The following is a 23101-nucleotide window of genomic DNA, read 5'->3' as shown; positions in this document are numbered from 1 at the left end:
GGGCAGGCAAATGGGCAACAATTGGCTCAGTACATGCTTATGTTAACAAAAGACAACTGATCTTTGCTTAAACAGATGTAACACCGGATGCTTTCCACAAATCTCCTACAAAGTGGAACAAATGCACCAGGGCTTACTTCATGAGCACAACCCTGGTGTTTTTAATCAATCCTTACCAATTTATAAAAAAAAAAAAAATTAAACATTAAACAAAATTTCTTACATGGCAGTCATATCACTAATTCTCTTCTTTAATGAGGATTACATTCATGTTGAAGTTAAAGTCTGTATTTGAGTTAAAGTGGAAAAATGTCTTTGCACCATTTATTTTTTGTTTTTAAGGAGGGCATATTTAAGATATTTGAAACTGCTATTTAGAACGTCTCCAAAAAGGAGAAAAATAAAACAAAAAACAACAGTCCCAAAATTTTTCATTCCTACTGACTTCATTAGGCTAAGTGCAAGAGTAAACTTTAGTTGCAAAGTAAATTTTTTTCTAAGAAATTGCAAGCATTTGCAAAAGGACAGGGAGATTTAGAATGAATAGGTATGCATTTTTATAAATTCCTATTAGATGTCAGTAAGCTGTCCATGAAAAAGGTTTTCCAAAACATATGACAGCTCTTATAAGACAGAGCTGCTTTGCTTTCCTGCAGTGAAATGATATTTTTGATAATGCAACACTTCTTTGACAGTAATGCTGGTTTTGTAGAGAAAGTTGTTCTGAATTGCTAAGGACTAAAGCACCAAGAAGTTCATGAAGAGCTTAAAACTGAACTACTGGAATACACTCTGAAGAAACACTTTCTGGAAAGAAAACGCTACCCTAGAAGCATGTGGGTTTTTTATCAAGAATTCAAACTTTTTTTCTAGTGCAAAGACAGGCATTGTAACTTTACTAGTAATTCCAAAATTGAACTATTGTGTTTCACCTGTAGGGAAGCAGTATGACATTTACTATGCATTTCGCAATCCAGAAATTTTTTCAATTGCTTCATTAACACAGTAGAAGTTCAGCACACACAAAAAGAATTTAAGGTATTTAAGTTCTAGCACAATTAACATTTGAATAATCACAAAATAAAAGGAAGAGCACAGCAGAAGAAATGAAGCTTAAGAACGGAGTGCTCTAGGACCTCTGAGGAAACTCTTCTAGATTTTACCATAGCACTATTCCATTTTTTTGACTCAGAAATACCCCTTTGTTCCACCCCTTCTAACTATTAAAAAGACAGAGTGCACTGTGGTAGACAAAATTAAAATTATGCTTTTGTGACAAATCAGTATCAGGCAGTTCCATTTTCCATCTCTCTTTAGCTACAGCTATATAGCCATCACACAAAGGGGTCAGTGGCACCAGAGACTGCCGATGACTGGGATAAGAATATACATAAGTAGGCACTTGCTTGGGAACTTTATCTTCATTTTCTTATGAAGGGGCAGAAGGTGGCTCGACCAGATGCCCTTTGTTGAGTATACGAGACCTTCATTAGCTCCTTGATGCCTGCTGTCATGGTATGTCCCACTGCAGACAATGGGATAGCTGTCACACAGACTCAAGACTCTCAACATTGGCAAAATACACCTTATATAATGGTTGAAATACTAATGCTGAAGTTAAGACAGTAATTCTAAGAACTTAAACAAGTTTTAAGTTGAAGAAAAAAAACCTAACTATAGCTCATCAGTTACTAGAATACCGAGCATACAATTAGCTGTTACAGATACTCATTAAAAGAAAGAGCCAATACATTTCTAGAATGGAAAAGATATTTTACCATCTTCACGTGTGTATCTTATTTTGGCTTGGGTCCACATAAAGGCTACAAATGGAAAGTGTTCTCTACCATTTAAAATACATAACAGTAACATTCATTTGAAGCATGTTTTCAAAAAGAACAAAAACAAAATAAATGGCACTATATTTTAAGATAATTAAGGTTAATATGAGGATATCACAGCAATTTTAAATAGCTAGGAAGTTTCCATTGTTCTGTAAAGTTAAGACATTTGCTATTACTTACAGTTACAAGCATGACACCAGAACAGACCTACTTATGGTGACTTGAAAGCAACACTGCAACCCCTCCTAATGTGATTTTTGTGCTAAGTTCAAAGCAGCGCATGAGACAGTAAGTCTAAGCATACATATATATTGGTAGCTAATTCATAATGTTCTAGTAAAAGTCCTGCAGTCATTGTGGACTGTTCTGCACAAATGTTTAATTGAAACATGGGGGGTGGGAGGGGAACCAATAACGCCACGCACCCCCCCCGTAAAGATTACTTAAAAAAGAAAATAAACAACTTTCCAGTGTATAAAGCCAAGATGAACCAACATCCCAGTACTAAATACAGTTTTAGTGACTTAAAAATCAAAAAAGAACACCGTGACATATGCAAGTACTTTTTGAGTACTGGCAGTTGCAAACACCTTACGAAAGAAGAGTAAAAATTATATTTTTCCCCTTCTCAGCTATGGAAGCAGCTCTACCACGCAGTATTAAATTTGACTCTAATGTGACTGTGGTTTTTATGTTTTCTACACCTGGACCATCACCAAAAAAAAGGATTTAAAGACATTTTTAAGGAAGTAAAGATGGCTTATTCAATAGAAGCCACGAAAGTTTTGAACTATTCTAACTTTTTATTTAAGACAGCATTTTCATAAAGACCAAACGATTAGCAAAAGGCATAATTTTTCTAAAATAATAGTAGTTTGAGACAAGTACAGGCGTCAAATCCTAAAGAAAATACTCAAGAGGAAGGACATTATGTAAAAATAAAATAAAAGACCTAAAAACTAATTTTACTGCATGCAGAAAATAGCAAACAGTCTAAAAAACAAAGAAACTGCTTTTCATTTTCTGTGTTACAAGAACAAACTATATATTTGTTTATCTTCAATCTAATTCTCAGACCTTTCATCTTAATACTCTCAAACTTGTGCCTTTTTGGAAAGAAAAAATTCACAACAATAGCTGAAGGGAAAATAAAACATAAAACACATTTTAAGATCCGGACACAATTTAAGTTCCTCTCTCTCAAAAAAAAAGAATTCTTAAAACTGACCTCTTTTATTTTGGCATATGCTTGACCCTTTGCACTTGCAGCAATAGCGAGAACCTCAATATCAAAGATGAATTGAACAAAAGCTTTTAGATTGGACCAAAATACTAGCTGTGTATTGCTCAAAGAGGATATAATTTTCCAAGTCAAATCAAAGGCTTCTATGCAGAGAGATTCTGATGAGTCCAGAAGCTGAAAATAAAGAGAACAAAGTGGTACATTTGACAAGAAAACACCCAAAAACTATTAATATTGCGGAGGTTTATCTTTTACCTTGGGAACAAGGACTTTCATGCAGTCAAACACAGGTAAAACTTGGTCTGAAGGAAGAATAGTTAGGGCTTCTAATGCAGACTGCAGAATTTTTTTTGACCTTTCAACTGTAGATAATGACATTTCTGAAGTTTCTTCACACCCTTGAGCCAGTGTTGGAAATGAATTTAAAATGAAACGAAGGCAAATCCACTGGTCACGAACATAGCGTGCAGCAATTTTTCCCCATCCTTGAGATGTTGTTTCTTCACATAAGCTTTAAGAAAAATATTATTCTTAAATATATATTGTGTTAGTTTATCCTGCACATTCTTACTCCGTCAGCAAGTGCTTAATTGTACAAACTCACTGTACTACTTTAAGATGCTAAGATTTATATAGATCCAAGGGGAGACTGGACAAGTTCATGGAAAAGAAATCTACAAATGGTTTTAAAAAGAGTAAAATCAATTCTGGGCTCAGTCAGTCTCATTAGTCATAAACATCTGTGAGAGTGGAAACATTACTATATGTTGGCCATGTTTTTTTTGTTACCCAAGTATTTGGCCCTCTGGCTTGCTCTGGTTTCCCTTCCCCAACAGTAAATAATTTCCATTTAAACTTGCTTGTGTATGTGCCATGGCTTTGTGCAGTGTATAAATATTTAAGGGGGCCTAAGGGTAAGCAGTGTCCAAAGCTAACTCTGCCTTCATTGCACTAGAGGACTGAACAAAAGGACCTTTGGTCTGATCAATTCTGCCTGCTTTAATGTTCTGAAACCTGAATGTTAAGACAAAAGTGCAACTGAGTTAATAGCTAGTGCACAGAATTATTCATTTTTACCTTGGCAAAAAGCTATCAAAGAAAGAACAGGAAAATCCAGTATCTTAACAACTGCGTCACATTAAACAAGTTTTTCTGGACAATTACTGAAGCTTTAGCACAGACATACCCACTTTTTTCTTCAATATAAGATGGCTTCTTCAATACTTCATTGAACTGAGAAAAGGAAATAAATTTCTTCAGAGCATCCACTGAAGGCAGAGATTCCAGGTGTGCTTCCAGCTTCCGATCCATTATCTCACATACTGCTGTAAGTGAAGCCATGCTAGCTACTTTTTTGATTTGTTCTTTAACCTTCGGCTCCTAAGTAAAACCAAATCATATGTGAACAAATACGCACCCACTTCTTCTAATACAATACAAATGTACTGATACATTTGATAATCATCCTATTTGTATCACCTCAGACATCATAAGGCAGCAACTCTGCATCCTTCTACTTCCTTATTTTCTTACCTGTGCCTAACAGAGCTTGGCTGGGACAGTGCAACAATTCACAAGTTACAAGCACTGACAGAAGTATAAATCTTGTAAATTACGGTCACTTACACATTAAGTGTAAGCACCTAGCTCAGCTGCGATGGAACACTTCTATCTTGCCAAGTAACAGTTCATATATACTGCTGGATAGCAATTAGAAAAAAAGATGTGGGTCCAGTTAATCAGAAATCCCATGCAACAAGATAGCTGAAATTTGGAATACCACACACTAGCTGGCTTCAAGCACCCAAAAGGTCACAACCATACTATGCTTATTTTCTGTGATGAACACATATATTCAAAGAGGCATGAAATAAAAAGTATCAATTAAAGAAAAAAAGTCAGTAAGCATGTAATTCCCTTATAGTATGAAAACTTCTGTTATTTAAATATCTCCAAGCTACTTTGGGCTGTCTAGAGCACAGAAAAGACTTTTGTCATTTGTAGTTACTCAGCATTTTCTTCTTAAACTGAAGATGTACTATATGTGCAGCTGAAGAAATCATCATGACAATGTAATTCCCCTGAATTCAAAATAAGCTGGTAGAGGCCCCCAGGGAACACTAAGTTTGAAACAGAAAATGTCAACTTGGAAATTACTGGAATAAGTACGTAATTCACAGAAACAAAGGAAAAAAATAAAGTTAAGTGTTGTTGTTTGATTCCTTAGAAAGGAAAACCTAGCTAATAAAATACTTACAACATTTGAATGTGCTATTAACTGTTCTTGAACAAAACAATAATACCACATAATAATACCAAAGTTTATACTGCCCAACAAATCTTAAATTAAATCTTCTTTTATAGAAGTTATTAACGTTTCTTTACCTTTTGAAAATATAACTATTTAGATATACTAGCCTAGCATGTAGAACTACGAGACCATTAACAGAACTACATGAAAAAGCCAAAGCAATGCTGGATTCTGGAATTTCTTTTTCTCTGTATAGTCCAGCTTTGAAATTCAACAGGTCATTAATACAAAAGGCATTTTCATTTAATAGTAACTTAATTAGTAAGACAGGTTCATATTTGAGGAAAAATCTTGAGTACACATAGTCCATTATTACAGTTAAAGTTTTACTTCAGCTATACAGACTTCTAAATAATGTAATACAATAAAACAAAACTACTGAAAATCTTAGCTACAGATATTTTACATTAACATTACACTGCCAACTAAAGCCATATGTGTCAGGGAATATATATAGACATACATATTCACACAAACTTACTTAATTTTACATTATAGATAATATTAATATGCATTATAAAGTACTTTTATAATAAAAATCCATACTGGTATATAACTTACATTTATAGTATGACTATATAATTATTAATATATAATCTAAATACTATATTAGCATCAAAAAATATTTTAATTACTACCTATTGGTTTTATATTAAAATTTATTGTTGTCAATAATGTTAAGTTACCTTTTCGGAATTTCTCTCCTGAAGATTACAAATAGATGCATTTGTCAGAGATGATATGAAATTCTTGATAGATGTCACTTTCTTCCAGCTGACTTCCAAGCACAAATGCACTATCTCTGGAATCAAAGCTAAGTACAGATCACAACGATCTAGGTCACCAACCTAAAAATGAGGAAACAACAGTAATCTGAATCAGTAAGAGGAGGAAACTTAAATCAGAAAGAAAACTATTCTTAACAATGATAGCAGAAGAAAAACAACAGCAGTCATTGTAATCAAAAAACCTTTAATTTGGGGGTTTGTTTGTTTGGGGGGGGGCTACTATATTTTGAATCTTTTCAACTTGTAGGCTCTGGAGTATGCCTTAGAAAAGACAGTGTGAAATTCTGAAAGAAATCCCCACTTCTTTTATTTGCTAAGTTCTCTTCCCTGCCTGGGCCCAAAGGAATGGCCATGTAAAAACACCTGAGCTAGCCTGAGTATCAGGAGCAGTGTTCAAATCCAACTCAACTTTCAGATCACAGCACACCACTGCACCCTGTACATACACAATGGTGCATCTTGCACTTCTTCCCTAACCACATTTTATCTCATGGCTTTATCTTGCTTGTTTTATGGCTTTCTATTTCCCTTCTGTTTTTGCAACATTCCTTCACGTACAGAAAACACCTCGATATAAAACCATGCATCAAGGAACTGCATAAAGAACTTTTCCTTCTTTAATTTTGAGATAAAATATACCTTCAAGTCTCCACTGACTTTTAGATGTCATTCTCCTGATTCAACTCTAACTTTTGCTTTGACACTGGACCACTTTCACATCACTCTTCCATTGCACTCATTTTTGGGACTGTCCACTAAAGAAACATGTACCTCCTCTCTCTCTCTCTCTCTCTCTCTCTCAAAAGCACTGTTCTTTGATACATTCAAAACGTTATTTTTAACGTTTTAAGTCAAATTCCTCTTCTACCATTAAGTCATTTTGCTTTAAAAGTCACAGGTTTCTTTGGGATATAAACTTAAACACTGTCCACAGCAATAAGCAGTGAAAGATAGTTAACAAAGAAGATAACCAGGCCATGTACTGAAAGTTTCCAAACTCCTAACATCTTATGTCCACAGCTATACAAGTAGATACAATGCAGTATATAATACTCATGATTTCTTACTATATGATTTCTTTAGACTTAAGAAGAAACAAGAAATGCAGACTAGATAGTAAAGATTACTTGTCAAGACTTTTATTTTTACTGTGCCCACTCAAAAAAGGTTAACAGAAATATTCCTATGCAAATTGACTTTCTAGGTGCTTCAAGATTTGATATAAAAATTAGGAGCAATGGTAAACCAAATTAACAAGCAAAACTACACCAAAGTATGCTTCATAATCATTACTTACAGTGCTTAGCTCATCTGTAGTAAGACGTCGGAGGACAAATTCAAGAATACTCTCCACAGGTGTCACGAGAGATTTCCAGATAAAAAACAATACCCCATCTGTGTGGTGAAAAAAAAAATGTATTAGCATATAGAAATACAATTCCCTTAAGAATTTTATTATATCATGCAGATTTAATTATGTTACAGAGTCAAAGTTATACAGCAATAATATTAAAATACCTAAGAATACCTTAAAACGGCTTTACACTCTTCAGCAGTGTAAGCCATAGGGCTGAAAGAATCAAACCAGATTACATCCTTTCCAGAGATTTATCATGTATTAATGAACCAAAAACCATGCAAGACCAGAAGACCGAATTATAGTTTTCCAACTTTTCACACATATTTTTGTCCTATTCCCAACTCTCTGCACAAACATCTTATTAATGAACTGACTCTGTGTGGTGGTTTGAAACTCCCAAGAATCTAATTTATAAGTTCAAGCCCCTCTCCCACAGTTTGCCCCTGTGAGAGGGTTTAGTGATGGTATGGACTTGATATCTTTTTCACCTCATGTGGAGAGTTTTCAGACAAAACACAACCATTCGTTATTGGGGGAAGGGGAAAATACTTACAAAGGTTTATTTACACCCACATATATATTTACATTAAATTAAATTTCTCCTTTTCTTCAATAAAAGTCCAAGAAGAAAAGAGAAAAGTCTTTCTGTCACTTCTCAGGCCACAGTTCCTTCATTTCAGTTTTCTTGTGGCACTGGTTAGTGTCCTCCATTTTTTCCACGGCAGCAGATTTAAGTATGGCAGTCAGGATTTTTGTTCTTACTTTGTGGAAATTCCAACCCCGAGCCCGAGCCTTCAGGGGACTTCCTTGTAGATCTTCACTCCTCTTGGGTTAGAACATTGAAGGCAGCTTTCAGTTCAGTCTTACCAAAGCTCTTCTGCTCTGTCTCAGGTCGTAAGCATGATAGAAGCAGCAGCAGCAGAGGGCATGGCCACCTCCTCTGCATTCTGTCCTGGCTCAGCTCTCAGGACGACTCTGGGTTTCTTCAGCTCCTTTCTCTCTCCCTCTAGCTGCTGCGGCATTTCAGGACTCCCTAAGGGTTTGGAAGTCCACCCCTCTTCAGGAAGTCTCTGGGTTTTGGGAAAGTAATACAGTCTTACCCCAAACCAGCTCTGTTGAGTTTTCCTCTGTTTTGTTGCCAGCTCTCCCTCCTGCAGGAACATCTCTGCATCTTTCAGCCAGCTTCATCTTATCTCATTGCTACTGGCTATCTTTTTGGCTTTTAGCCATCCTGTCTCTGTTCAGGTCTGTTCCGCTGCCGCTTTTCAGTGTCCTCTGCTGCTGCTGACAGTAAGGAAACTCTTCCAGCTCTTGATTACGGGACCCGGTCCAGCTTTGACATTATACCGGGTCTCCCGTAGCCTCAGCTGGGGGTTGGAGGCCCTTGGCCCCCAGAGGGGCTCACTGGCCCCCTGCTTCCTCCTGGCTCAGATCATGGCTACCTGCCTTCTAAAACTATCTTCACCACCTTCTCTTCCGTTTCTGTGGGCATGTCATTTCCGTAGGGCGCACGTGGACTATTGATTGGTCCAGTATTATCAGTGGGGCAAACCATTACTACCTCAGAGAAAAGGTTTTTCAAACCACCACACTCTGTAATAAGGAACAAAAGCTTTCGTATCAATTAATTTTATGTGAGAAAAATATGGTTTTCCATTCCTAATATTTATAGATTTAGGGGTTTTTGGTTTGGTTGTTTCTTTTTTTTGCGTAGAAATAATTCATCTTCAGGTACAAAGTAATCTTATGAGATTTCAGTCAAGTAGCTTTCAGGCTTAACATTGCAAAATGTGATACTTTCTTTAAGAAAAGGCTAGGCTACAAAGGATACCACATGTGCATAGCATTTCACAAACAAAAAGACACAAGTTTATCACACAAGGGAGGCAGGTGACTGGTAAAACATATTTAACCACAAACACACTTCAATCTGTCCTTCCAGGGTACGGGCAAGCTGAAAGCCAAAGAAATAACATCTCAGTATGAAAACAGATTTAAAATACTCTGCATGACCATTTTGTTCTAAAAATATCAGTCATTAGCTTCAATATTTAGGAGTTACCCAGAGGTGAGAGCTACTGGTTTTTTTTCTGGAGTTGACCCTGAGTAACATTTCATGTAGCAAAACTATTATGAAATGGAAGACCTTCAAAAAGTGAAAATATAAAGGGACATATGTCAAGAAGTTCCAAATCCATATTGTACTTACGTTCAATATCCTCTATCAAAATAGCTCATTGCATTTCTAATGCTTAAATTGTTTAGAACAAATAGTTTAATTATGTCAGACTATTACCATGTTTCATCATAAATCTCAAATCACTAAAACATCTTCTGCAAATTAAATTCAGAAATTCTTCAGATAAAACCCCATTTGTTTTGAGTGTAACACTATCAAAAATAATAGTTAGCAAAAGCCTACTGTTAAAAATAGTGAAATCTAACAATAGTAAAGACAGCAAGACCTGTCGAAGAATGCTGATTTCAGCATGCGCTTCAGGCATGTCTGTCCCCATTAAAATATTCTTAAATAAAACACTTCCTGCTTGCTGTTACGTTTGGTTTACAAGCTTAAATTCCTTAATTATTCCCTACTATTTTATCATTTTCCATTTGATAAACAGGACTTTTAACCTCTCATTTAATCAACACTGAAACACAACTTCTGTATTTTACAGAATTAAACTTCCCACCCCTCACCACAGTCAATTCAGAGCTGCAGAGAAAAAAGATTTATTACTTGGTTCTCCTGTGCAGAAGGAAGAAGCACAAAATCATTGTAGAAAACAATATAAGAAAAGTAATCCTCGTTCAACTTAAAATTATAAGTGCAATTCAGAAAGCCTCTTGAAAGACTGAGGATGGTACTGGAGTACCTGTGGAGACGTACAGAAGGATAGAAACACTGCAGTGCTCAGCCTTCCCACACCTTTAGAACCTTGTTAGCAGAACTTAACATGCTATATCAGGTGTCAAAATTGCAAGGCAGGAACAATACATTGCAGACACATCAGCAAGTACATAAAGAAATAAGACAAACAAGGAAATTAATTCTTCTTGATAGTAAAAATCTAATATGTGCTTGCATGTGTTTTGTAGGGTTTTGTTTCAGGTTTGTTCTAGCTTTGTGCTGTACACTGAATGCACAGTGGTAGCTGGGAAACGTCTTCCAGTTTAGTTTCATTTCAAGGAACTCACTTCAACAGTCAGAGACCATCTCCCAACAGGAACTTCAACAGCCTGCATAATTAATGCTCCATATTTCAAACAGCTAAAATTCAAGGGCAGCAGGGGGTTGAATGTTTAAAGCACTTGTTAAAATGAGGGTAGGCATTCACTTCAGGGTTGCATTTAGACACCTATATGAAACCTGGATGTAGAACCTGAAATTATTTTTGTTCCACATGAGAGCCTAGATCTGTAGCTCCCCACTCCAAAATTACTCTCGTACTCCATGTTATAAAAACACTGAAAAAAATTAAAAAATAAGCTGGGGAAACAGAAACCAAACACCAAGATCCCTCTTGTTCCTGTTCAGCATCTAAATTCATGAAAATAATACAGCAATTTTTCATTTGCTTTCAGGAAAAACATACAGGTCTATTCTGGTTACAAACTGACCAAGTTCTCACAAAAGGAGTGCTAAGGACTCCATAGCTTTTGTTCAGTCTCTCCTGAAAGGTCTACAAGTTAAAGTGCTTGATCTGAGGGAGGCCAAAACTCCCAGACTGACAAATCACCAGGCTTGTACTTAAGTGTCCACCTCTTAGCCTACCAGTCACCTCAGAAAACAGGATGTCCAGCAGGATCACTTTATGCAGTTAGGGAAGACTGTTTGAATCACCTGTGGCAACTAAGCAGGTTAGGCCAGGTTTCCATAGTAACTTCTTTCTGAAGTGTCTACATGATTTATGGAATCGACATGTTGGCAAAGAATAGGCCTATAAATATTTGCAATGGATAACAATTGCATTCCCAGAAGGTTTCCACATTCTCAATTCCCAGTCCCTAAGATACCTGTAGGATTGGACCCACAGCTCAGTTTTATAACAGACATGCCAGTGTCAACTTTTACATTTACCACTTCTAGGCTAGTATTAATTTGACAATATAGCCATAAAACAGTAAATACTTTAGTTGTAGTTAATACTATAAGTAATATAAGACACAGTATACGGAAGATATCACTAACCATCTTGCGCATTGGAACATTTTAACGAACGGGTCTGCAATAACTTCAAGAGAAGCTGTAGGCTTTTATCTGTTTTCAGAGTTGGTATGTAAGCATTACTGCCAAGTTTCATCAAGACATCCAGAAGAGGGTTCAAGAAAGCCTCTAGTTCAATCCATTCTATGTTGCTTTTTCCACTACACAAAAACAAAAATTAAAAAGAAAGTCTTCTTCCGAGTTTCTGCCTTAAGTGCTGAAGTTACTCATGGAAATAAATAGGACACATTTCCAAGTCACTCAGGTATCTTTAGAAATGTTACTCAGTATGTTTGCAGCAACAGTTGGACAAGGTCTGAGGAACAATCAGGCTGACTGAAAGTCTGCAAAGAGAAGTGGACAGCTTCCCAACTTGATCAGGCTTCTACTGGATCCTTCAGGAGTGAGGGATTGAAAAAGAGAGAAATGTAAAATAAGGTATTTCATACTTACCTGTATTTATTCTTCATCTGCTCCACATCAGCAGCCAACAGAATCATGGTTGCAACAAGCTTAGCTTCAAACCAGTCAGGCATAAAGCAATTTTCTCCTGATTAAAGATAATTTAAGGTTTTCACAGTAACTAAAAAATACCTTCATATTGATTTCTAAAACTTCTGGTTTTGTAACTTACTTTAATAAATTAGTAGTACAAAACCAATTAATGCTAACAAGAGTATTACTAATAATTTTTTGCATTCTTTAATCTAGACATAAACTAAACCAAACACAATTGTTTTTCCTCTATGCCTCAAAAAGAGGCACTAAACTCATTGGGCTTTATTCTGAAATCAGTTTTAGGAAATGTGTTATGCAGTAGCATATATTATATAGTAGTTCCCAACTAACATTTCTATTGATTTTAAAAATACATTAGCATAATTCAAATTACATTTACCAAGAACATAATTCCACTACACTTTATCAGAAACATCAGCTGTGATTTTGACCTAAAAGTTATATGAAGAACTGAAACTATTCCATCAAAAGGAAATTAAAAAAAAAAAAAAACTAACTAACTTTCTTGGGCTGCAGGAAGCTTCTGAAGCTATTTAATATTAGCAAACTCTGACCTACTTTTTTTACTTCCTATATGTATATTATTTAAAAAATGTTCAATTTTGACTTTTGACATTCTAAAACCATATCAAGTTCACTATGACTGCAGTACTTAAATAGCAAATAAGTGAATGCTACATAAAAGCTGAAGTATTAAAAAAAAAAAAAAATCTATTTCCCATTCCTTTCAATGTATCTGAGAATAAACACTAAACTGAAGTTGTAATAATTTAAAACGTGTCAGTGAACAAAGAGGTCCCTTTAGAATTTATCTGCACATTTATACATCCTACAAAGAACCTTCCTTGGTTATAATGTGTGGCAGCTCATCTGTTGCAAGCTGTCCAAATTCAAAAGAACATACTGCACAGGAAGGTGTGTAATGAGCCTCCAAGCTGCCAAACTATATGGCCTCTTTCTCCATAAAAGCAGTCAGTGTTTTTACAAAGCTCTGCAGAAAAACACAACAAAACCTGTACGTGTTCATATTTCCTTGTGCTTTCCTTCACCCCCACATTCCAGCATTTTCAGATACCACCAAAAATATAACACAATAAGTTTAATGGACAAGCATCAGTGCAGCATTAAAACTGAATATTAAGAGTTAACCTTCAACTAATACTGCAGGACTTCAATTTTTGAAGGAAAACTGGAATTAAAAAATAAGATTCAAACTTAGGAATCATGAATACCACAGACTGGGTAGTACTTGAACAGGTTCTGAGCTGCCATGGCCAGTCTTTGCGAACGAAGATTTGGGAAAGGTCTTTTACCCTTTGAGCCTGCGCAGTGGATTTTTTAGGTGAGATACAGTGTAGATTCTGAGCTAATAACATTATAAACAAACAATCCTTCTAAAATCCAAGGGACTGTAATTTTTTGTTTAAATTATCTTAAAAATAGGGGGGTTTATTAACAAACATTTAACTTACTTTCAGATGCTGGTGTCTTAAAGTACTTTTCCACAAGACTGCGTACATATTGACATAATGATGATGTCTCTTGATGCTCAAAATCAGAAGTTACAGACTTTCTGAAGCATGTGTCATTCACGTGCAACCAACTGCAAAGCTACATTAAAACCAATATGTTACTACTTAAACACATCTGCCAGCTGTGTACTGACACCACTAACTTAACAGCGGCACACTGTTAAACACGAAATGTCACATCAACAACACTACACTGTGAGAGGTGTTCAACAGAGCTACTTTGAGGCTTGGCAGGCTGCTCCCTTCTAACTCCACACAGAAAAAGGTTTTTCCAGATGGTAATTCGGAGCACCCCCCAAAAAAATCACTGGTACTAATATAAGAAAAAATACAACTCTTAAAAAATAAGCAAGACTGGTAAAAATTCCCTTATCTCAGAAGGGCTTCTTCCAGTCAAGTGTTATCTAGTGAGACCTGCATTTTTTTAGTTTTTAATGCCAAAAATCAATGGAATAAGATGCAATGTATAGTATACATAACAAGAAGACACCATGCAAAAAATTTATCATTATAATTGCTGTACAACTAACCAAAACTTATGGCTACATAATCAGCTGCCTCCAATAACTATATATAATTATTTCATCTTCGAATTCTTATTCACAGCATTTTACATCTTGCAAAGACATAAAACATATCCCATGAAAATTTACAATTTACAATCTCACTCTACATGGTATGCACGTTTTCCCCTCTGAGATTACCCTGTTATTTCTGCTGGGTTTGATGAACATAAAACCAGCTTCAGTTCTCACCTCCGTCCATAACAAAGTATCCCTCCTTAGGGACTCCTCTGGTCTAAGGGACAGAAGAAAGCTTGCAACTTCTGGGAGGGACACTTTCTCCTGAAGAAATTAATCAAAATACAATAGCTGTCAACATAATATACAACACATAACACCTACATAACAAAAAGTTTGCCTTTCTCTGTCTAGTTTCTGAAAAAGAAATTTACTTCTTCATTTTCATGAGGAAGATTCATTTTTGCCTCTTTAGGACAACTTATCTTTACCAAGGAAAAAACTTATTTTTCCCAAGTGTTAAAGTCTACCTGAAAATTAATAAATTACTAGAAGAATAGTGTTATTCACTGATGACACCTCTTAAATGAATTTACAGAAATGATTAAGAGCCATTGGTAAGTACTATTTCTGTATTTCTAAAAGGAAATTCAGACAGGTTTGTAGCTGTAATACACAACATGGAAGACTGTCTATTCATTTAGAAAGCAAGTATGTTATAAAACAAATAAAACATGAATAATTTGACTACTGAATAACAAAGATTGTGCTAGTTCAGCAGTGATGTAATTTTATTATTCTGGTATTATGAATAATAATGGTAGTTTTATTATTCTGGTATTATGAATAATAATGGTAGTTTTATTATTCTGGTATTATGAATACTTTTATCCTCTTATGTACTGCAGGAAAGTCTATTTAGTTTCTATCTCTTAAAACCTGAGTTTATACAGTAAATATAGAATAATATCTCATTATGATAACTACCACATGAAAACCCTACAATAAAAAAATCAACTAATAAACACTAATAAAAAAATACCTTTTATTAAAACCAAAGTTAACAGAGGCATATCGTACTCACATAGCACAATTTAAATAATCAATAAAAAAAAATTGCAAGTCCAGCAAAATCAGTAATTCCATGTTGTATCTAGCAATCTTTTGAATACTGATTACCCTGTAAAAAAAAGCATTACTACTGTATTTCTATTACATCAGGGAAAAAGAAAAAACAAAAACCAAACCAAAAAACCCTCCAAACTGACCACATCTGTCAAATGCATAGTTGTTTGAAGAAGATAGCACTGAGCAGCTCCACGCAACAAAATCTGATGTGTAATCATAGTACACTGGAGGACATTTCTGGAAACAGGAAAATACACACTGTATAAAACACACTCTTAAAAATGTAAACATTTTCACATATTTTCTAATTATTAACCATTCTCAATACATTGAATTGCATTGAACATATTCTACTAAGTATGACACAAACACTGCCTGATCAGACACCATACAATCCAGCACCAAGGCTACTGCTACAGGTACTTTCAAACACCTATATTAAAACTTGGATGAGCATACACCTGACAAAACAAAAAGGGAGGGAGGAGGGAACAAAATCAAAGCTAAAGGAACAATCCCCACAATGACATCAGTTCAAACTGATAATTTAATATTTGCATTTCTATCTGTAACAAATACAGAAATAAAATACGTTTGCCATCAAATTTTCACTCAAGTAGAAAACTGAAAAAAACCTCCAATTATCTTTTATTAGCAGAGGTGTGTCTGACTTTTTATTTCCTTTTCTTTTTCTAAACTGCTTCTATGCAATATTCCTTCAACCATGAGTAAGATTTTATTTAAAATCTCAAATTTGATAAAACTGGAATGACAACTGATTTTTAGTGGCTCTAGTAAGTGAAAGCAGACACTTAGGAAATATCAGTGTGATTAAGATCAATACTGAGGCCAAGAACTTTTATCTAGCCTTTTATTTACAAATCTTTCAGTTTCCAGCAGCCTCAACTTCTATTAAACCAGGTTGCAACGTAATTAGAATAAAAAGAAGTGTGATATATATCAATCAGGAAGCATGGAAGACCAGGGAAAAATTATGCTAAAAAAGAAGAAACTACAAAGATCTAAAATGTAAAACACTCATTTTTTTAAATCACACAGAGATATAAATACATTACTTTTTGAACTGCTTTCCTCTGCAAACTAGACATAAAGGAGAACCTTCCACTCCCATGCACAACCATCCTTTCAGAAGTAACAAACATGAATTAAATCCTGGCTCTCCAGATTGTCAGCGCATTTCTTTGGAAGGAGTCTGTAAGAACACAACACAGTGTATATTTTACCTTAAAGCATGAAGTCCTTCAACGCCAAGTACTTTACATGCAGGGATAGATGCCAGAGCCATAGAAAGAAACAAAATGGGAACAGCACACCAATGCCTACTTGTCATCTTCTGAATAAATTTTAACAGGAAGCTACCTTAAAATAAAAGTAAACAAACAATCCAAAGTGATTTCTTGTTCTCCAATGCATTTAAATAACACGGACCCCAGCAGAAGATTTATGATAATTTCTGACAATTAAATGAAAGACAACAAAATTACATTCCAAAGAAGTCTGTCATTAAGGTAATACGATAAGGAGAGAACCAGAACGATACCTAATATTGGCTTTGGTAATCTGCATTAACCACCATATTCAGGAATGGAATTTTAACTCTGATTGTTTTGAGTACTAAACAATGCCTTTTTTAAGCTGCTACTCAGTCTGTGTGATGGCAGACCATAGTACACAGTGATTCAACCTGTTTAATGGATGCTGGCATGGCCAGAGCAAGCCTCGATAAGCATCTGCAGTCAGTGGAAGCAGGCCACCCAGTCTCAGGATTGCTAATCACAGACCTTCCATTTTGTGATAAAATACATGTCTTGGGACTGGGCAGAGAAACAGGGCATCTACTGCATTACAAATATATGCTTCCTACCAGAATATGTACCTGTAGATACAGGGTGCTGAACAGAGCTGGTTCTATCCTTATTTAATCCAATAAGACCAGATATTAAATTCTGGTCTGTCAAAGGATGCTCCTTCTTTTCAGCCTACACTAAAACTAAAGTTTGGAACAATCTCAGAACTCTTCCTCCATCCAACTTCACAATAAAAGAATCCCTATTCAGCTTCTGCTTCTGCACTTGGACTGGCTCTTTTGAATGCCTCACTACCCAGGTCATGACTAAAAACGTCTGGCAGATAAAGAAAAAAGAATCTGCAAATACTGTTCACCTTCAGAACTTTGAAGCCTGTTTTGCCTTTTTTTTTTTTCCATTAAAAAAAGGTAAGTCTGCTTCAGTTTCCCCCTAAAACAATTTCATAACTTAATACTGCAGCATCCCTTAAAGCCTCTGAAGACCTTTCTTTCCTCTGGAAAATCCACTGCCAGGAGAACTACTCCTTTTTTCTCACAAGTAAATGTTTACATGAGATACAGAAAATGGGTCCATAGTTTTTATTTAGTTTCTTTACATAAAAAAAAGATAAAGGTGAAACTGAAACATACCTTTTTCTTCTTCTGGAAGAAGCATGAAATAAGTAGCCAAAAACTTCTGTAGCTTCATTCCCAAAGGAGGACAGGCTCCTATTAACTGACTCGGTGTCCTGTTGGGTTTTAAAACATCAAATATACAACTGGCATATGACAGCATATACCAGCTTTAATATTAAAGAGATTTAATCTAAAATCCAAGATTCAGAATGTTTACTATTGTCCCTAAACAAAAGCAAAGTGTTATTCAGTGGTTAATTGCAGAATCTGCTAAACAAGCCATAGACATGGGAGTGCAACTCCTCAAATTCTTCTCTGCTCTTTATATATTTACAACAAGGGAGGCCAATGTCATCTGCCAACCACAAATAGTCTCCTGTAAAAACCCACTTCCAGCAGTTATGAATTGGCAGTAATCAGAGCAGTCCTCCTTTCTGTGTGGCAAGAAAATGAGAACGTAAAAAAATACTCCACTAAGTTAATAATTTATCATCTCTCACTTCATTTCCAAATTAATATTTCAAAACAAGCTGCAAAATAGGACCTTGAGGCATCCTATGTTGCTATTACTAGGATTAAATTGAACCTACTTTATCTCACTCATAGCTACCCACCTTTCCTGAAAAACTCTTTACCTGTTTAGCAGCACCTTTTTTTTGTGTGTTTTCCTTTAGCTAAGATTTTACCCGCATACTAAAACCAGTATTATTAGAACACATGTCCAGCAATCAAGAAATTAAATAAACAAATAAATAAATAAATAAACCACTGACTTACCTGCTGTAGAGGGAACTTTCCGAGAGGGCATCCATTAATGGTCCAATAACAAACTGATAAAAGAAAATAAGAACAATGGCTAAATGTACATTTGAAAGGCACTGTTACATAGAGGCTAACTAAACTTATTTCACTAGACTTTAGAAGAATAGAGTCAGAAATCAGAGAACACTCTTGCCAGTAGTAAATAGTAGGAGCAAAAAGAGGAGGTAACTAAAGAGAAGGGGGACCAGGAGAGTAAACAAGCAAAGCGATTTTTCCAGCAGATACATTTCAGAGAGTATTGTGAAAGGTGTAGGCAAATAAAGAATCCTTTTGGGAAACAGACAAAGATATTTAAACATTAAATAAAAGAATGACTAGGATGCAACATAGGTGCAATGATTTAGGGTGTATATTAAGGTTGATTTCATTTCAAGTTACTCATTAAGAGGCTGACTTAATTTGACACTTTACCTAACAAAATAGCACAGGGACCTGCAGCACCAGCTGGTCACGCAGAGACTCTGCAGAACCCAACAGACAATGAGAAGACCCCAGATCAAAAACAACTGTTGGACCAAGAGGCACGAGCAAGGCACACGAAGAGCGGGTGCACAGACTGTAAGGGACAAAACCCCAAGGACTCTTCTGTTCAGGCTCCCTCTACGGAAGCGTCAACAGGAACTCTTATCATGTCATGTACCACGATTAAATTACTTAAAGGAACCAGTCATCTGGGGCTCTGCTATAGGAAACCCAGGGTAGAGTTGTTAAGGAAAACCTGTCTGAGTGCAGTGAGTGTGGGGAGTCGAGCAGGGACCCATTGGCTCACTGGAGCCACCCATTGTGAGGGGGCTTCACTCCCAGCACTTGAAGTCTCAGGGGGTGCAAGTGTGACTCCCAGAGTGACATCCGAATGGTCAGACAGGAACACTTCCTTAACACAGGGAGCTCTGAAAATCTGAAGCATCTATCACTCCTATGACAATTTCAGTTCTGGCAACAAATCTGAATTAAAATGGGAGCCAACTTTAGTTAGAGGGCATTAGTTTGAAATGTGGGAATGAATGACTGCACTCAAAAACATATTCTCTCTAGCCTGGCCATTTTTCAGGTAATTACATATTTGACACTACTTACAAATATTGCTATCAGTTGCACAGCTAAATAAATTACTTTTACAGAATGTGTCTGGTTCCAACACTACTAAAGCAATTACTGTTAAGACATATTACAAATTAAAACATTTGTTTGTTCAGGCAAGTAACAGTAACGCCCTTACCTCCAAAAAACCAAGAGAATTTGGAAGATGCTTTGCTTCATAAAGCTCCAGAAAATGAAGAATGCCTTCCTTTGTCAATGTTTTATTCTCACTCTCAAACATTCGTTTATAAATGCACATATGCCACGATGGGTGAAACAGCCAACAACCTGTTACAAAAGGAAATTCTTCTAAACTGACACAGAAATGACAGTGACACATTAACACACAACATACTGACATTTCAGTCAACATTATAGTCTACTCACTAGATAAGTCAAAAAGATGACTGTAGCTATTGATTTATAAAAACACCCTGCTTAATCTAATACAAAAAAAATTAACACATTTTTTCAAACTTACCCCCTACATTATATTAGTTACAAATTAAAATTACTATTAAGGGCAAATGCCACATCCTTCTTCTTGCAACTTCACTTACACCAATATATTTACCTGCGATACTTTCGCATTAATAGTCTTCCCACTTTACAAATCTCTAACATCTTGCACTGCCTAATTACGTGTGCTCCGTTTTGCCCTAGACATGCTGCCTCAACACTCATTTTATTTATTCTCTCTCCATTTCTAACAAGTTAGGGGGTTTTTTTTCCCTTTTACAGAGTTGTGCAGGTGACTTGGCTACTAAGACCCACTTCAAGACTCTCTGGTTTTATTTTCACATTAGCTTAAGTAAAGCAAAACACAGTGGAAAATGATCATTTATTTGGGTTTGCTGAAAGAAAAATAGTATTAAAATACAACATAATAAGAAATAAGCATATATTAGGATTTCTTCTCAGAAAAGGGTGGCCACTGCCTATGCATATTTACCAAGCATACAGTAGACCAACAAAAACTGGAACAGCCACTCAGAAAACACCTAAAATAAGAAAAAAAATAACAAAAAGCTGCTACTAAAACAGCAGAAGAAAACAGAAAAGTGTAACTTAACTGCCCAATATTTAAAGAGGTACCAGAAAAAGTTACATCTTACCTTTGTCCTGTGATATGGCATGCTCATATAAACTGTTTAGTTTTGGTAATACTGGCTTTATAACATGGATCTGAAAAGCAAATTATATGTAATGTAAATAGTTTACATCTCAGACCTAGGAACTGTCAGTTACTCTTGAGCTAGAATTTCCTATCAATACAATTAATATAGTAATTGACAACAGAAGTGCATTTAAATAAACCTGCAATGCCTGTGGTATGTAACAGTTGCAGTTTAGAACTAAAGAAAATCCAGGTATTGCTTTCTTAGCTCAATCCACTACTTTAACCCGATTTATTCCACAGATAGAGTTATGAATTTATTCCCAATGAATGACACGTGCTGTGTTTGAAGTATTTAAAAGCTGAAACAAAAATATCACTGTTAATGCTTACTTAAGACAACCTCAATCACCAAAACTGGAAATACTTTGCCCAATAAAGACATTTACAGTACATGTGCCAGAAATGAGTGAGTACGTCTAAGACGGGCGCAGATTCTACAGCGCTCCTACCTGGTTTCCTTCCAAAGTTTCCATTATCAAAATGTAAGTTTCCCAAAACTGCAGGAGTTGCTCGTTCTTCTCAGCAGACCACCAAAACAGACTCGACTCTGACACAAAAAGAGGAGGACATAGGTTTCTCCTCGGCTCGCAGCCCGGGCCGTGCCCCCCTCCCGCTGCCCGCCGGCCGTACCGTGTAAGCCGTCCGGGGGGCAGCGCAGCTCGGCGCGCTGGCCGCCGCTCAGGTCCAGCGCTCGCTTCAGCAGGTAGCGGGCCCGCTTGCGACACAGCCCGTCCCGCTCCGTCAGGCCCTCCTGCACCACCCGCCAGAACCGCGGGCACAGCCGCGCGTCCAGCCCCGGCTCCGGCCCGGGCGGGCCCCTCGGCAGCAGCGCGTCGGCCAAGGCGCTCAGCGCCAGCAGCGCCCTCCCGGCCCGCGGCGTCCCGCCCGCGCCCAGCAGCCCCTCCCAGACGTGCGGAAGCGCCGCGCCGTTCCCGCCCAGCGCCGGCAGCAGCCGCCCGGCCACCAGCGCCGCCGCCGCCTCGCCCTCGCCCTCCTCCCGCACCAGCGCCAGCGCCGCGGCCACGCACCGCGCCACCAGCGCCGGCTCCTCCAGCCGCGGCGCCGCCGCCACCAGCGCCTCCACCGCCGCCTCCTCCGCGCCCGCGCCGCCGCCCGCCGCCAGCTCGGCCAGCGCGTCGCGGGCGAGCCTTGCCGCCAGCGGCGCCCCGCACAGCTGCACGCAGTGCCGCAGCGCGCCCCGCGCCGCCCGCGCCGCCCGCAGCCGCTCTCCGCACCCCGCCGCCCCGTCCCCGCCGCGCAGCAGCGGCCGGCACCGCTCCAGCGCCACCTCCCAGGCCGCCCGCCGCAGCGCCTCCGCCTCGCCCGGCGGCGGCGGCCCGCCCGCGGCCAGGCGCTGCAGCAGCAGGCGCAGCGCCTCCGCCCGCTCGGCGGAGAGCGGCGCGCACAGCGCCCGCAGCAGCGCGGCGCGGTCCCCGCAGCGGGACAGCAGCGTGTCTGCCAGCACCACCTCCATCGTGCGGGGGGAGCCGGGGGAGGAGCGGCGCCTCCGCGGCTGCGCAGGCGGGGGCGGGCGGGGCCCCCGAGGAGCGGCGTGCGACGGAAAAACAGTATGGTTAAACCATGGCTTGGCGGTATGTTTGCGTTTAAAATATTCTTCATCTTCAGGTCATAACATTTTTTTAAAGCCAGTTTTCACTTAAAAACAAACAAACAAACAAACAAACCAGAACCCACAAAACATCAAGGGGCGAACACCAAGCTGAACACGAGCCAGCAATGTGCCATTGGGGCAGAGAAGGCAAATGGTATCCCGGGCAGTAGGTGGAAGCCCGGAGTTCTTCCCCTCTATTCAGCACTGGTAAGGACACCCCTCTAGTGCTGAGTCAAGTTCTGGACTCCTCAAGTGCAAGGGGTACACTGACATACTGGAAAGGGTCCAAACTTAAAGCACAAACGGGAATGCAGGAGTCTCTCTCTGAACATCAGAAAACATTTTTTCTGTGAGGTGATCCAGCACGGGCACAGGTTGCCCAGAGGAGTTTCCCTCCTCGGAAGATACTCAAAACCCATCTTGGACGTGGTCCTGTACAACTGTCGCTAGATGACCCTGCTTGAGCAGGAGGGCTGGACCACATGACCTCAGAGGTCCTTTCCAGTCTGTT

At 38.0% G+C, this 23101-nt stretch overlaps 1 protein-coding gene across 3 annotated transcripts in view; it reads right to left on the bottom strand.

Annotated features, from left to right (window-relative positions):
* Positions 1-22452, bottom strand: part of TARBP1 (TAR (HIV-1) RNA binding protein 1) — a 34795-nt gene extending 12343 nt beyond the window's left edge. Inside the window, exons 1-17 of one of the 3 annotated variants that reach the window (XM_064648780.1) lie at positions 21609-22452; positions 21428-21525; positions 20914-20983; positions 19938-20086; positions 18674-18726; positions 17912-18009; positions 16698-16833; positions 15594-15690; positions 14560-14649; positions 13745-13883; positions 12207-12303; positions 11739-11914; positions 7484-7581; positions 6085-6246; positions 4274-4467; positions 3343-3598; positions 3073-3261 (exon numbers count right to left, since the gene is read on the bottom strand). In XM_064648780.1, the coding sequence (XP_064504850.1) occupies positions 3073-3261; positions 3343-3598; positions 4274-4467; positions 6085-6246; positions 7484-7581; positions 11739-11914; positions 12207-12303; positions 13745-13883; positions 14560-14649; positions 15594-15690; positions 16698-16833; positions 17912-18009; positions 18674-18726; positions 19938-20086; positions 20914-20983; positions 21428-21525; positions 21609-22452 (2946 nt within the window). Of the gene's footprint in view, positions 1-3072; positions 3262-3342; positions 3599-4273; positions 4468-6084; positions 6247-7483; positions 7582-11738; positions 11915-12206; positions 12304-13744; positions 13884-14559; positions 14650-15593; positions 15691-16697; positions 16834-17911; positions 18010-18673; positions 18727-19937; positions 20087-20750; positions 20800-20913; positions 20984-21427; positions 21526-21608 lie in introns of those variants that run through there. The other 2 variants (XM_064648782.1, XM_064648781.1) reach the window with 2 other exon arrangements.
* Positions 22453-23101: the final 649 nt, after the last annotated feature.

This window comes from Pseudopipra pipra, chromosome 3, assembly GCF_036250125.1.
Source record: "Pseudopipra pipra isolate bDixPip1 chromosome 3, bDixPip1.hap1, whole genome shotgun sequence".
Taxonomy (NCBI): Eukaryota; Metazoa; Chordata; class Aves; order Passeriformes; family Pipridae; genus Pseudopipra; species Pseudopipra pipra.
This window is presented reverse-complemented; position numbering and strand designations above follow the sequence as displayed.